The 15,710-nt window shown below is 41.3% G+C and overlaps 1 protein-coding gene across 1 annotated transcript in view; it reads right to left on the reverse strand.

The window, feature by feature from the left end:
• Window positions 1–5,228: 5,228 nt before the first annotated feature.
• The window catches only part of LOC137102945 (rho guanine nucleotide exchange factor TIAM2), a 40,681-nt gene continuing 30,199 nt past the window's right edge, over window positions 5,229–15,710 (reverse strand). The window contains exons 9-24 of the mRNA XM_067482889.1: window positions 14,390–14,458; window positions 14,091–14,166; window positions 13,701–13,790; window positions 13,388–13,612; window positions 12,849–12,952; window positions 10,918–11,106; window positions 10,687–10,755; window positions 10,491–10,616; window positions 9,966–10,074; window positions 9,649–9,828; window positions 9,351–9,469; window positions 8,892–9,000; window positions 8,539–8,597; window positions 8,171–8,261; window positions 8,000–8,087; window positions 5,229–7,851 (exon numbers count right to left, since the gene is read on the reverse strand). Coding sequence (XP_067338990.1) covers window positions 7,332–7,851; window positions 8,000–8,087; window positions 8,171–8,261; window positions 8,539–8,597; window positions 8,892–9,000; window positions 9,351–9,469; window positions 9,649–9,828; window positions 9,966–10,074; window positions 10,491–10,616; window positions 10,687–10,755; window positions 10,918–11,106; window positions 12,849–12,952; window positions 13,388–13,612; window positions 13,701–13,790; window positions 14,091–14,166; window positions 14,390–14,458 — 2,223 coding nt within the window. The 3' untranslated portion in view covers window positions 5,229–7,331. The remainder of the gene's footprint in view (window positions 7,852–7,999; window positions 8,088–8,170; window positions 8,262–8,538; window positions 8,598–8,891; window positions 9,001–9,350; window positions 9,470–9,648; window positions 9,829–9,965; window positions 10,075–10,490; window positions 10,617–10,686; window positions 10,756–10,917; window positions 11,107–12,848; window positions 12,953–13,387; window positions 13,613–13,700; window positions 13,791–14,090; window positions 14,167–14,389; window positions 14,459–15,710) is intronic.

Genomic DNA, 15,710 nt, shown 5'->3' on the forward strand with positions numbered 1-15,710 from the left:
AGCACATCACAGATTATAGTTGCTGAATGATTCTCATTCATTTTAACATTTTGAAGATATTGAATTTCGCCTCTTCAGGCCTCAAACAAGAAATTGATATAAGAATACATCTTGTAAAATCTAAATGTAGCATATGAATACAGAGTATGTTCATCTGGTGCAGCTCAGCTTATGAAAATCTATGATTTAAAAGAAACAGAAGTGATGAAACTAAACTGACGTCCACAAAATACCTTAATAGAAAATAAAAAACTGGGCCAACTTACTGCTTACTGCAGACTTCTGAAGTGCACCAACGGATGTGTGAAATGAAGCTACAACTAAAGTTCATCTTATGTTAAAGTCACAGGAATTACAGCCTCTGAGCTAAAGCATGAAGAAATCCACTTACTGCCACAGATTTTTACAGCAAGTGTAAATCACTGAATACGAGTGACTGTGGCCAAACACACGGAACATAACTTAATGTGAAGCACATTTTCATTCAAATTCACATTTATGTGCCGTTTTCCAAAAAATTCTGTTCTGTGTTTTTGAAATGTCAAACTCAGCAAAAAACAAACATAAGAAGAACGTTAAGAAAACACGAACTTTAAGTCTCAGTATATCTATAATAATAATAAAATAATAATAATGACAACATTAATTACTAATGGTGATGATGATAGAATTATGATAATAGAAATAATGTGAGCTTGAAGAAGAAATGAATGATTAGACAGCGGACAGTGTCTGGTCTGTCTGCAGGCTGATCATCAGAGAAATGAACTAAAAATCAATGTAAGACTGAGAATTCGTTATCAGTGTTGTCGACTCAAATTTCTCCTTTTTTAAAATTTCATTTGATCTATAAATTGTCAGAAGTACAGACTTTAAAGTCTTTAAATGAACATTTAATATTGTTATCTGACTAATGGAGCAGTGGTTTCCGACGTGCTCAGACACGTAAAATCCGCGGACGGCTCCTTTAAACTGCGTGTATACTAACTCCCAGTGTTCAGAGCTGCTGTGTGATCCCAGTCACATAATGTTTTCACGTTCAGCAGCTCCGTGGGACGAGGCGACGCTCAATTACACCCGGACTCTGGAGGTTTGAGTCGACGCCCGCAGGCCAAACGTCCTGCTGCTGCACAGGGGACAAACATTTGCTCTGGTTTCTTTTGTCCTCTCAGCGTCCTGTTTGCTCTCTGCTGGTCTTCAGAAGCCGTAGAGAAAAAGGCAGAAATGTGATTTGTGTTTTACTCTCTAAAAAAGTTCTGTTTGTGTCGGATCACTTGGTCACAGCAGTCACCATAATGAAACACAACCAGCTGCTTATATTCGCAGAAATGTTTCCAGTATCTCTTCACTCTTTATCACTATAGGACAGAAAGTTTTTACCACAATTAAAAAAACATTTTTAACATCTTTGAGTTGAGTCTGTATATGAATCAGAACAAAGAGCAGTTATCTGACAGGCTGAGTCTCAGACAGTTTACAACTTAATAAAACAGATTGTTCGATTTTCTTGCTGTTGTTGTTGAAGCCTCCTGTGACTGATGTTCACTGAACATCACTGCCTGACGTGATTATTCTCTAATCAAGGTTGTCAAAGCTTCTCCTGCTGTTGTTTTTCACAGCATATTTATTGTAATGTGATGATGACTGATAGCCGTATCACAGCTTTAAATTGTGAACATTACGTGACTTTAAAGGGCGACTTCAGCAAATTTCAACTTTCTATGTCTATAGTTTAGTGTGTAAATGACATTAATCCTTTCACCTTTCCCTATAACTTTCCTATAATAAAGTATTTCTCTGATTCTAGCTGAAAAACTCCTCCAGATGACATCAACCGGATGAGTTTTTCATCATTGGGAGTTCAGATGATGTCATCCGGAGGAGCTCTGGAAAAGCAGGTTGACCATGATTACAAACTCTACAGTGTGAGCAACATGGTGACGTAATCTGAAGTAAAGGTTCCTCCAAGTGATGTCACCTGGAGGCGTTTTTCAGCTAGAAGACAGATATTTTAATGTAGGGAAGCCAAAGGAAACTTTAATGGCATTGATTTAAATGTACTATTCGAGCTAGACCCAAAAGAAGCCAGTTCAATATCAGTGAAGACGTACTTTAAGTCATACGTTAATTATTTATTATTTTAGGTGGAAGAATTGGCTTTGACTTTGTGTCCATGGACCTAAGAAAGAAGATTTGTTTCCTGAATGTTTCATTGTTTCTCTCATCTCCACACACACACACACACACACACACACACCCTTTCCTGTTGTACTAACACACTGACTGCTGCACTGACAAAAACACTTCCTGAGAAAATGTGGATTTTTATGGTTTACTCCAAACTCGGACACATTTGTAGGAGAAAAGTAGTTAAACACAGAGTCACTGCTCATAAATTATGCAGTAACATTTATTATACAGCTATAATTGCTGCTAAACCTCACTGTCTTGTTTTGCAGTGACAATGACATTTCTAATATCTGAAATTTAAACTAATCTTTAATAGGAATAATTCAGTATTTGTTCTGTTATTAAAACGGTTTTTTGTCTCCACATTGGGACTGAAGTGAACCTCAGCCCATGTTTTATATTTTTTTAACAGTGAGAACATGATTCTCACTGATTTGTTGTCATCTGTTAAAACAAATGTGGATCTGCGAATGTGGGCGGATTTGTTTCTGGGTGTTTTTTCTCCATATTCTAATGAATTCTGATGTAAAACGACAAATGAGGAGGTGGCGACAGTGAGTAAATGTTACTTTAAGATTTTAAGTCTGAATGGATTAAGACTGTGTTTGTAACAGCCTGTGGTTCTTCAGTCTTTAATCCAATATGGCTGAAATTAGCTTCACGTTAAAGGAGGCAGAGTGACCTTTGACCCCACGGTCACAGTGATAATAGTTTGGAGCTGAATCAAACCAGCTGGCAGAAACAAAAATCCCCCAGAGGCTCCATCAGCCATCAGTCAGCAGACAGACAGGAATATAAATGAACTGCTTTATCTCAGCTCCACACACACGCACACACACACACACACACACACTTTAACATGAATCATTACCTTCATGTCGCACACCTTCCCTTCACATTCTCACTGCACGTCCATGAACTGAACAAACGCTGTTCAGAGGCCCCAGAGGCATCTGGGAGAAAAAAATTAACATTTGAGGCACGTTAAATAATATTTTAGAATTTAAAATTGTATTCAATAGAAGTTAATTCTACAATAATAACTTGTCTACAATAAATCACATGTGAGTCACATGAAGACTAAGAGATAACGTGATGATTTTAATCTGACACAGTGAGCGACTCACTGTTATAATGGAATAATTGAATCCAATATTAAACATCTCAACACATTATTAAAATTAATATGGACAAAAGATCGAAACAAAATGTGAGAAAACCAAATACACAGTTAAATTAAACATTAGTTTAAGGTGGAATTTTTTTTGTTCTGTCAAACGATCAGAGACATTGTTATTGTGAACACACACACACACACACACACACACACACACACACACACACACACACACACACACACACACACACACACACACACACCCTTTCCTGCTGTACTAACACACTGATTGCTGCTCTGACAAAAACACTTCCTGAGGAAATGTGGATTTTTATGGTTTACTCCAAACTCAGACACATTTGTATGAATCTCTAAGAGAAAAGAAGTTAAACACAGAGTCAATGCTCATAAATTATGCAGTAACATCTGGACATGATACATACAAACATCTGTATGTTAATTATTACATTATTTCACCAGCTGACTGCTGGAGCAGTTGGATCAGAGTCAACATTTTAAGTTCTCGCTTTTAATTTTTTATTTTTCACTTATAATTATTTCGTTTTTCAGTTTCCAATTTCCGTTTAGTTTTTTAAAAAAATCTAGTTTGGGTTGTTTTAGTTTATATTTTAATTTTGATTCGAAAATGTGTATGTTTCATCTACAGATGCTTAATAAGCAGAGCACAGACCACAGGGACTAACTTGGTCTAAACAGTCTCAGCTCCCACTTTTACCTCGTCCACACATTTTGGTTTTGCCTGTGTATTAAACATCAGCTCGTACTCGGAGCTTCTTGAAGTCAACGTATAAACTGTGAACCACATCACTGACTTTACACTTCTCCTTACAATCATTCTTTATAATACAAAATTCATTTTTAATGCACCACAGTGTGGATGTTTTTCAATGCAATACAATAATTGTGGAGTATTTGTACAGTTTTATTTGGCCTGAGCTCCGGCTGAGCTGACTGATCTGCAGGTTTTGAAAAAGCCTGAAGGAAAAATTAGTCTCACTCCCAGATTTGTCTCTAAAAGCTGGAATGAAAGTGAAACTGTAATGAATTTACTGGTGTAATTTATGAAGCGTTTCCTGATTTCCATTAGCAAATAAAAAGAGGAGACGCTGCTGCTCTGATGCTGTTATTGTATGAGTGTGTTCGAGCGTTTTCCTTCTTCTCCGAGCAGCAGTTACTGTGGCAACAGGAGCTGAGCCGACGCACCATCACTCACACAGAAACACTTCATTACTTTTTACATTTTTCATTTCTTCAGTGTCAGAAACCCAAGACTGAGCTCCTACAGAGACCCTGAAGAGCAGTCAAACAGAAATAAGTGAACGAGCATATTGTGAAAGCCACAGCGTTAAAGTACGACTGTAAAAGTTGTGATGCTTTTCAGAGAGAATCACAGTAAATACACTGACGAGAACAAAGAGACTCACTGCTCTTTGTTCTGTCCTCACACAGTGAGTCATTCAGGTCTGGAGGTGGTTCACAAACAGTCCCTCAGTCAGAACCAGAAACTGAAAAATGATTAATAAATGGTCAGAACTCCATAAATCCTCTGATGTGTTTACTTTGTTTTGATGCAAGACTCAATAAACCAATCCAATCAGCTTCAGCAGGACCTGTGGACAAACATCACACCTGCTTTACCTCAGAATACGGACTCACCTGGCTGCAGCCTGTCACAATGAACACAGACTGACAAAAGTCAATTCACCTGAACACACCTGTAGTGTAATGGACAGACTGCTTCTCAGACTAGGTGACAAAGAAAATATGTTTTTCCAAAAATGTTGAAATATTACTGTAAACCTTTCAATTCTTTACACGTAGCAGCTGGAAGCACAGAAGAAAAATCTCATTTGACAGTTTGTTGGAAGCAAACCAATTTAAATAAAGATAAAGTTAATACTTTTAAATTAAACAGGTGACCGTTTATTGGACGTTAACAATTCAGTAAAACAGATTTTCTCAAATATTTAAGAAAATAAATTAGCAAATACTTTAACAGTTCATAGAAATAGCTTAAAAAGTTCATTTCAAATGAAATACTTGTCTTTCTAGGTTAAAACAGAAACACTCCAAACTAAATACATACATACAATCATTTACAAAGGCTTTGATTAAATCCAGCAGCTTCACATTTTCACCAGAAACTGCTTTGGTCAAAGAAAACTACAACTAAACCTGTACAAGAACAATATTTACAACATGAAGCAGACAAATCTAAAAAAATAATCAGACTTCAGGCAACTGAGTGCAACAGCATATAAAAAGTCCAACAATCAATGAAAAACAGGTTTGTGGAGCTCCATCAGGTCCAAAGCTTCTCTGGGACTGTAGTCGCGTTAAAACAGAAGCGAGCTGCAGCTGCTTGTTAGTGAGGTCGCTCATGGTGATTCCACTTTGGTTCTTTTACAAATTGTCAAAGTCCTTCATTAAATCCCTAATTTGCGTCATCAAAAATTGATAATCGAGTTCCTGAAAATGTTGTTTAAGGTTTCATCAGCGCTTTAGTTACATGCAGCTCGGTTTGATCGACTGGAATAACAGAGACTTGTAAATTTACTCTGATCGTTTATCTGAGAGTGAAGAGAAAAGCTGCAGTAGTTGTAAATTTAGGAAATTTTAAATCTAAAAAATAAAACGTCATAATTGCTGAAAAAATAAATATAACATTAGAAAAAAGATCCTACTTTTTAGGGAAGGGTAGAGTTTAATGTTTATGGGGAAATTATATAATGTTTAAAGAACAAAATGTTACATTAGGGGAAAACTGTTATCCTTTAAAAAGAGTTTCATATTTGATGGGAAACAGTAATGTTACGAGTGTAAAGATGTACATTTAACAAATAAATAAAGTACGTGTAAATTCAGGAGTTACCCAATTTTTCACAGCAAGAAAATTACATCTATATAAAAAAACCGTAGTAATTTGAGATGGGAAAAAGACCTGTTTTAACCACAAGAAGTAAAAAAAATTATTTCAGAAAATTTCACGAGAAAAGGTCATGAAAAAATAGAAATCTAAATTTTATGGGTATAAATGTGTAGTTTTGGAAGAAAAAGAAACATTCATTGAAGTGGAATATGAGAATAAAGTCATTTTTGCTGGAGTGAAGGTGTCATTCTAGAAGAAGAGGCTGGTTTCATAGTCGAAAGCACCATTTTGGGAGGAATTTCAAACACAAATCGTCTTCACGAGACATAGTCGTAATTTAAAAATAAAGTTCTGACATTTCAACAAAGCGAATACTTTTTTGTTCAGTTTACAAGAAAAAAATTTTTTGTCTTTTATAAAAATATTTATTTCTTGGGGTAAAATTATTATTTACCTTTTTCCACTTGTATCATCATGACTTTATTCCTGTTGTATTTAAATAATAATGTTACATTCATTTATGTTTTAGAGTCTAATGATTTTTTGTTGCAAATGATTTCTTCTTTATTCTCAACATTTGTCTCTGACTTTCTTCAAACAGGGGCCAGTGGTGATCCTAGACTCTGGAGGGTATCGGGCACAGAGGCCCACTGAGGCCCCACAGACCAGCTAAAGGTGTTGCAGCTGTCAGTGCACAGTGCCCCCTTTTCCCAGACTTTTGCCTGGTTTGCCTCTACAGGTGAAGCGTCTGGTTTTAAAGCTTTGGTTCCTCTTGTTCTTACGTATTTTGCAATTGATGTGCCAAGTGTGAGGAGTTATTTCTGAGGTTTTTAAGGGAAATTAAATGTCTTCCAGATCTTCTTATTTCTTTTGTGGAGATGTTTCAGAGGTAGTGTTATTGCTACTGAACTCACAGCCAATCGGACGGCTGCTAAAAGTCTCACTGTCCCAAATGTTGTTGAGATTTTTACCAGACATCTTAGAAAAGATCTGGAAGAGATGCAAGTTTGTCCACTGTTGGAAAAAACCACAACAGGTTGTGATTCCTCAGGTTTTCACCTCTACATGAAATTCAGATTCATTTCCAGTATCAGACCGAGTTTAGTTACACCCCCTGGTTGAAGTGGGACAGTTTCAGCCCTGCAGCGTGGGAACAGTCTTCTGCTTCCCCAGCACGGAGTCGTAGAAACAGTCTTCGTTAACCACGGAAGCGAAGCTTTGAACACTAAAGTCTTTCTCCAGCTCCGGCACTTCTCCTCTGGAGCTCTGTCTCCACTTGTCATCCGGACTCGTGGCTCCTCGCTCTGCTTCGTCCTCTGTGAAGTTGAGTCTCTGCAGCTGAGCCTCCAGCTCGCTGGTCAGAGAGCAGAGTCTGGTCCTCCTCTCTTCAGGGTCGGCAGCAGCTGCGTGGCTCAGCAGCAGAGGCTCAGAGCAGGTTTCTCCCCGGAAGGCACCTTCAGGTCTGCAGCTCTCCTCTGGGGGACGGCGAGTCGTTCTCTGGCCGTCCGAGCCACACCGCTGCTGCTGCCTCCTCCTCCAGGAGCTGCTCCTCTCTGCTGTGGACAGCCTGGTCCTCCTCAGGGAGCCGACGGACGCTCGTTCTCTGAGGAGGGAGCGCAGAGCTCGGAGAATGACGGCCTTCGTCTCCAGACCACTAAAACAACACGACAGAGGTCAAAGAGACTCAGACGATTATTTTCATTATTGATTGTCATATAAGAGAAGCTGGAACCAGAAGGGTGTCAGTAGGTTTCCTAACTCACCTTTACCCACTTTAAACTGAGTGACAATGTTTTGTTTACCTGCTGCAGAGCTGGAACACGGTCTCTGGTCGCCCCTCCACCTCCGACCTGCTGTGAACCAGCTCCCACACACACGTGTTCTCGGAGCCTGAAAAAAACACCACAGTTCATGTGTCAGGTCAGAGAAGCTGCAGCATCAACACTGCAGCGAGCGGCTGTTTGGTCACTGACCTGGAATGGTGGCCGGTCGGACCTGAACTGCTGAAACTGGGATTAACCAGCGGAACCTGAAGGGGTTCAGATCAGCAGAACGGGAGCCGGTCTGTCAACACAAAACACACAAAGTACAGAGTTGGTTTTCCTGTTGAAGGAATTCAACTGCAGATTTTACGTTTTAGGTTTTATTCTATCTACAGCAAACTGAATAGATTTTAATCTGGTTTTTTAGGAATCTGAGATTTTACAGCTGCTGATTAACAACCTCCTCATGCAAGAAAAGACATCTCATCTTGGTATCAATAAATACGATGAAGTTAAAACCTGGAATCAGTAAAAACCAAACAGCTGGACGCCAGCTTGAGGACTGAATGAAGACTCACCATCCTCTTCTTCAGTTTGCCGTTCTCACGATAAACCAGGATGACGGCTCGTTTAAACACTGAGGACACAACAGGACACGGCTCAGTGCTATTGAACATCACACATTTTTACAGCAAACTACAACCAGTACAGTAACTTTAAGTAAATCTCCTCATGATGACTTTATGTTCTGGCAGCTGCTTCATCCATAATAACACATCAGCATTAATTAGATTCAACAATCTGCAAAGTTCAGATACATTCAGTGGAGCAAAAGTATAAAGTAACATAAAAAGGAAATACAGCAGTAAAGTACTTGTTGTACAGTTACATTGTTTTTCATACTGTGTATGATCGGAGAGTCTGTACCCACCAAACAGTGTGAGCTCTGGTTCTTTCCTCAGTCGTCCCAGAGAAGGCAGAGGGTTCAACCACACCACAGAGGAATGGACCAGAAACTCCCCCATCGAGAGCTCCGTCACCTGAGAGTAATTATTATTAATTCTTTGTTACTGATTCACATAGGACTGTGTGTATGCAGACGGGCAGTGGGTTCGATGACAGCTGGGCGACCAAACGTAAACTGACTGATTCGTATGGAAGCCACATGTGGTCACTTGCATCAGATGTGGACCAAACGCAGCAGAAACATCTGCTTTGCATCTCTGATCCACTGTGAAACTCTCTGAATTTAACACGGAGAAGAATCTGAGCGATTTCTACGTCCACGCAGTTTCGAAACAGAAGAGGCAGTGAAATCAAACAACAATACTGAAATCTGATCGTTTAACACACAGCGTTTACTGAAGCGTGTGTGTGAAGCTTTCCTCACCTGTTTGTCGGCCTTGCTCTGCTCAGCAGCCAGCTGGTCGAACACGGAGCCGTAATCCTCGTAGATTTTCTGCATCTCGTTAATGTGACTCGCCACCTTCTCCATGGCTCTCAGAGCCTCTGAGTGGACACAGACGAATCCAAGTAAGACAAGTGTTAAGTGCAGCTGGTCCCTGTACACGATGAGTTAGTGCCAGGTGTGTTTTGCTTTCTGTAAGTGAGACACTTATCTACGATTTTCACATAAAACAGATGGTCAGAATAATGTAAATAATAATGATGGCGGGTGTGTGTGTTACCTGTCAGGTGTGCATGTTCAGGGCTCTCGGGGTCGGTCAGGGACACCAGCTCTCGGAGCAGCAGCGGATACTTCAGGACTCTCTGAACAGGTTTGATCAGGTACGACTCCAGAGATGAAGAGTGCTGATTGGTTGGGTTCCTCGTCTCCAGGAAGTGTTTGAAGGCTGCGTCCGTCTTCGCTGTAGAAACCATTACAACTATGTTTGTTTTATCTTTTCTTGATGTAATTGTCAAAAGCTAAAGGTTCACAAACTGGGACTGACTCAAAATCTAAATGCATCAATCTGGAGTTTTAATGGATGCCGTGAAACCTCACCTCTCTCCAGAACTTTCTGGACTTTGATGTGGTTGGCACAGAAGCCGCTGTAAAGTTTAAAGTGGTCGGCATAGTAAAGAAAGGATCCTCCCAACGAGAAGAGAAGTTTCTGAAAACAATTAAGTATTTGAAAAAGAGGAGAAGCTTTGAGTGTCCTGCAGAGCTGAAGGTTCTAATTACTGAGCTACAACCACGAGTGACTCCTTTAAAACAAGACATAAACATACATGAATAGACATAACTGTATATATATTATAACAAATATGACCACAATTTAAAATCTATCTAAAAATTAAATAAGAATTGAAATTCAAATAGGAATAATAATTTCTTTGTAAATGTGCACACGATGGAAATCTAACAGTAAAATATTAAAACTGGAAAAATTATAATTATGCTATAGGAGAAAATCCAACATCCAACAATCCAAACATAAATAAAGCAAAAGATAAAAAAGCAGATGAAACAAACATTAAAGCCATAATGACTGGAAACAAACGAATGAAGCAGCTGATGAATCTTTACCTTAAACTGCTCAGGTGTTTCCAGGCTTCTGAAGTTCGGACATGAGGCGATTCTCTCCTCCAGGGTTTGAAGAAAGACTCTCTGGAAGTCCAACATCTCAGGCAAACTGCCGAACAGCGCCTCCATCTGAGGGGAGACGACAGGGTCAGAGACGCGACACAACCTCGTCATTTGACAGGCTTTTCTGTTTCCGTACCTCGTCTTTGGTGAGAAAGGTCTCGTTCTGCAGTGGAGTCAGGTAGATGTCGAACAGACAGACCAGGTCCTGTCAGAGAAAACACTTTAACCATCGCTGTCGGGAACAAACCCCAAGTTTTATTCACTCTCAAGAAAATGATAAAAACCAACGTGGTACTAATCCAAGTAAAGGTGCAGCAACAGATGCTACAGGACTTTTTAGCAGCACTGATACTGCAGTATTACTGACTTTGACGTAGGACTTCTCGGTGTCGACCAGCTCCTGAATGACTTTACGCAGACGCTGACACACGCTCAGGTGGGTCGGACTCGCTGGCTGCAAGACCAGGTCTCTGCTGTATGGGTTCTTAGGAACATCCACCTCCGCCGCTCGGCCTTCTGGGAACGTCCGGTACAAGGAGTACACCTGCTCCATGTTCTGGGGGAGACAGTAAGTGATCAGTCTGGGTATCAGGTCAAAGGTCAGAGGTCTTCCCCTTAGAGGACGACGTCACTTACAGCTACAGTACGTCTACTCTGATACCTTCCAGATGACATCACCCGGAGGAGTTTTTCAGTTAGCAGTTGGGAGATATTTAAATACAGATAAGACTGAATTTCACCTTCATTCATATACATGTGCTCCTTCAATTGGAATCAAAGAATCGAATTACGTTCACAGTAAATAATTGAGGCAGTGCAGTTAGTTCACCACAAGCCAGAAAACGTAAAACACATTAAAATACAGCTACTGAACATTTAAAAAGGGCCCAGCAACAAAAGAAGTTCTCAGACTCATTAAAGTATCTGAAAACTTCCTCCTCTGATCCCCAACATCTTCCTGGTTCAGCTTTCTCTCCTGGTTCGACCCTGAAGGAGGTCAGGATTTCACCAAGCAGCTTCCTCATTCCTCATCATGACCACCAGACCCACTCCATACCCCCCAAAGCAAGAGAACTGTGGGAAATGAACTAAGACCTGGACCCTAAGGGAGCTGACCTCCTCCACACAGGCTGTAACGCTGAATTCCTTTACATTTGTCAATGACATGTTTCCACACGTCGACAGCTTTAACCGAAATATGCATAAATAAAAATAATGGTGTAATTTTTGCATTTGTCAAAGCAACTTCCTCAGAAAGATGACGTGTGCAGGAAAGTGAGGACGTTAACTAAACCTCATAAATTCTGAGCTGAGGTCACAGAACCACAGGTCAGAGCAGAACTACATGTGGACATGGACCAGGTCTGATCTGAGACACACAGAGTCAAAACATCACCTAGATCAGATTCCTGAATGCTGGTGGAGAGGATCACAACTATGCTGCTAATCGGCAGGTGGTGCAGCCTGGTTTACGCAGACACCCACCACCCTCCACCTCAACCATCTCTGCATGCTATTACCAGCAGTACGAGGCCGTCGGCCGGCTGCTGGCAGCTCAGGCAGCACGCCGCCTCTTCTAGCAGACCCACCAGTCGCCCCACCAGCCCCGTGCCGGGTAGCACCTCCACACCATCCTGCTCCTCTTCCTCCAGTGTCTCCATGTCCTCCTCTGGCGGCAGCACCCAGCACAGAGCACCCATGTTCACAGAGTCTCGGCTGGGAGGAGGAGCAGGTTAGGAACGACATCTACAGGTTCTCTCAAGATCTACGAGTGGACGCCATTAATCCTCTGCTCCGACTTCAGCAACACACATTTCTGCAGGTGTAAGCCTGGATTATCAGCCTGATCAGAGGTCACATGACACAGAGTCTGAGCTTCAGGAAGCACAACGGATTGTGGGAAAGGATTTCTGCGGCCACACAGAGCTGAGGGGGAAATCTGCAGCTACTGTAACACCCACAACCTCTGTTGCAGTTTGAGTTGACCATGATTAATGATTCTGTCCTGCTGACACAAAGAAGCTGCAGTTAGGAAACAACCAGGTCTGAAATCTGAAATCTAAACAGCTGAAATCCAAACTAGTTCTTTGGCTGCACTTTAACCAAACAAAGATGGCAGCCAGGAAGTGAGTAAACGGAACCAGTTCCTTTCAGAACCGTTGCTGTGTAAATCAGCAAGAAGAAAGTTAACGCAAAGGAAAAATGAAGGACAAACGCAAATAAAGAATAAAAGCAAAAAGAAAAGCTGCATCTTTTAAGTGTCAGAGTCAGGACACTGAATCTCGGGCTCAACGTTACCTGTCCCTGCAGCTCAGTTTCCTCAGACGTCCCCGTTGATACATCATCAAAAACAGGAGGCAGGACGTCGACTGGAGCTTCAACAGAGGCACAAGCTGAAGAATCTGTGAGATCAACAGCACAGGAGTCTTAAAACCTACAGTTTCTATTATTTTCTCCTCAAAGTTGTAACTAACAAAGACACTAACTCGAAACAGATCCAGGTTTACAGCAGAAGCTTAAAATGAGCCAACAGTCATTATTAATACTGATAAAACACATTTCTGCAGGCAGGTTTCATTCAACACTGAGCCTCTGAGCTGCAGCTTTAACTGTATCTGACTGAGCATCGACCGGCTTCAGAATCCATTGCTCCTCTATGAGCTGCAGACGAAGCCAAGCTCCTGCTTAAAACATTTGTTTTAAATGAAACCTTTTTGTCTCCTGTCACAACCAAATAACAGCCAAACAATTAAGTATTAAGTATTAAAAATTATTAACACAATCAACCTTTGTGTTTAGGAATCAGTGGTAAAGAATCGAGATGTGTTGTCCTGTACCTGTGAGCCAGGTCTGCAGGTCTGGGGGGGACAGCGGCTGGAGAGGATCTGTTGGGTCTTCGGGTCCGAGCCACAGTGCAGGGGGCTGCTCGGGACCTTGAGACTCATCCCTCCTGAGCAGCAGCTGCAGCTTCTGGTGGCTGAAGAGACTCTGCATGAGGTCCAGGTCCATTCTAGAAACAGCAGCCCCGTTCACGGCCAGGATCTCGTCTCCTGCCCTGAGGCCTGATGGGAAAGGAACAAGCGGCTTGAGGATAGAAGCAGTAAACTCAACCAGAACATTTTGACAAAAACCATGGCTCAGACGTTTGACCTTCTCTGGCAGACTGTCCTTTTGGGTCGACCTCGCTGACGTAGATGTGACTTTTCCCCACTCCGTCCACATGACCGGTCACAGCGAAACCTGCAGAGTCACAAGAAAGCAGCTCAGTCTGAGTGATTTCATACAATACGTTTAATATGATGTTGCCTTGTGCACAAATGAAGTAAAACATACATTCACTTCCCTTAAAATTGGACGAACATACTCCACAGTAACTAATATATAAAGTGAAAACATACAACTACAAAACATGTTTTGACATGTGAGCAGCTCACAGAATCAGTAGCTCAGTATGTTCAGAAGTGTAACTGACAAATCCTGTGTTCCTAAACTCTGGAGAAACTCCCGAAACCTGTATTTGAGGTGAAGTTCTTTTCTTACCAAAGTCTTTAGCGTCTGGTCGACAGATGTGCAGTGAGAAAACGCAGAGGTCTGAAACCTGTAGCTCATCACACACCTGAACAACAGGAGAGACGAAGTGCTATTGGTTTCCACGTGGTTTATGTTTGAATGATGTTCCAGCATCTCACACAGACACATTTGAACAATTTATAAATAAAATATGCAAATCAGAGTTGATGTATTTTAATTTCTCAGTCCTCATTGTTATTGTGACTAATGCCATTTACAGACAGAGCTGTGTGCAGTGTGTTGGCAGGTAAATGAATCAGTGAACGCACCTGTAGAGCTCCTGCAGCACGTCCTGCAGAGGGCGCCACCTCCCTGTGTTTGGACACAAAGTCCAGCATCTGCAGGAGGAAATCAGATTTAAAAATGTTTTGGCTACACAAAGAAAATTAAGCATGGATTTTTCCAAAGAAACTCATCACATCAAATAGGCCTGAAAATGTACATTTGAAGCTTCAAACCGTTCTTTTTAAATCAACAGGGTGCTAGAAATCAAACGTCCAAGTTTTTAAGACAAATATAAAAACTATTTGCTTCATCAGTTGTGCTTGAGCTCCAGAGAGGGGAGAGGGGGGTGTGATGAAAGGAGTAAAAGAAGAGAAGATGTAAATGAAATCTGCAGCAGTGGGATGCACAGGAGGAGGAGGAGCCATGATGAGAGAAGAGGAAGGAGGAAGGAGGTTGAAAGGGAAGAGGAGCAGAAGAAGAAAGGGGGTGGAGGTCATGTGGCAGCAGGAGGAGAGGTCATGTGGAGAGGGGAGGACGTGGGGGAGTCATTTTCTGCCTCTGTAGATGGATTAAGAGTCAGGGACAAAGGAATTCTGGGAGAAGAAAAGGAGCTCGAGGCCCTTAACCCCCCTCCTTCCTCGGTCACAGCTGTCCCACCTAAACAAACTCTGCCTGAAGAATAACAATCATCTATTCGTCCTCCCGTGTGTCCCCCCCCCTCTCTTCCTCTGGGGGTTAGAGAGTGACAGGTGGCAGCAGCCTCAGGACCAAACCACGTCGCACTTCACTGACTCGGATGCTACTATTTCAATTTCATGATCATCATCTGAACACACATTTGTCTTTAGTAGAGAAAGTAACAAAACCCATTTATTCAAGTGCTGTACTCTTAATTTTTGGTTGTCTGTATTTTTATTTTATGTTACTTCAAATTTCTACTATACATCCTTTAACAGGGAAAAACACTATGTTTTGTTCACTATATTTGTCCGCTACAGATTGTTACATATAAATTAAAACTTATTGTGTAACTACGATCAGGCATAACATTATAACCACCTGTACATCCAGTACTGCAGCTCCGCCATGAATTCTACTTTTACGAAGTTATCATTACTCAGTTTTTAGCTGGAAACCGTCAGAAAGATGATAATTGTACTATGTGTTTATGAATGAGGTCAGAGACGGTGGTGGAGTGGTACTGGTACATGGCGTGTAGCAAAAGAAACAGAAACCGTAGCTCAGAGCTGCAGGCAGCAGCGTGGGGAGTCGACCGTGTGGTGGTGACTTTACTCTGAAAAAGTCAGTGAAGTCATGACTCAGAACTAAACTAAAAATACCTCCTCCCTGTCTAAAATTAAACTT

This window comes from Channa argus, chromosome 17 (genome assembly GCF_033026475.1).
Source record: "Channa argus isolate prfri chromosome 17, Channa argus male v1.0, whole genome shotgun sequence".
NCBI classification, from domain to species: Eukaryota; Metazoa; Chordata; class Actinopteri; order Anabantiformes; family Channidae; genus Channa; species Channa argus.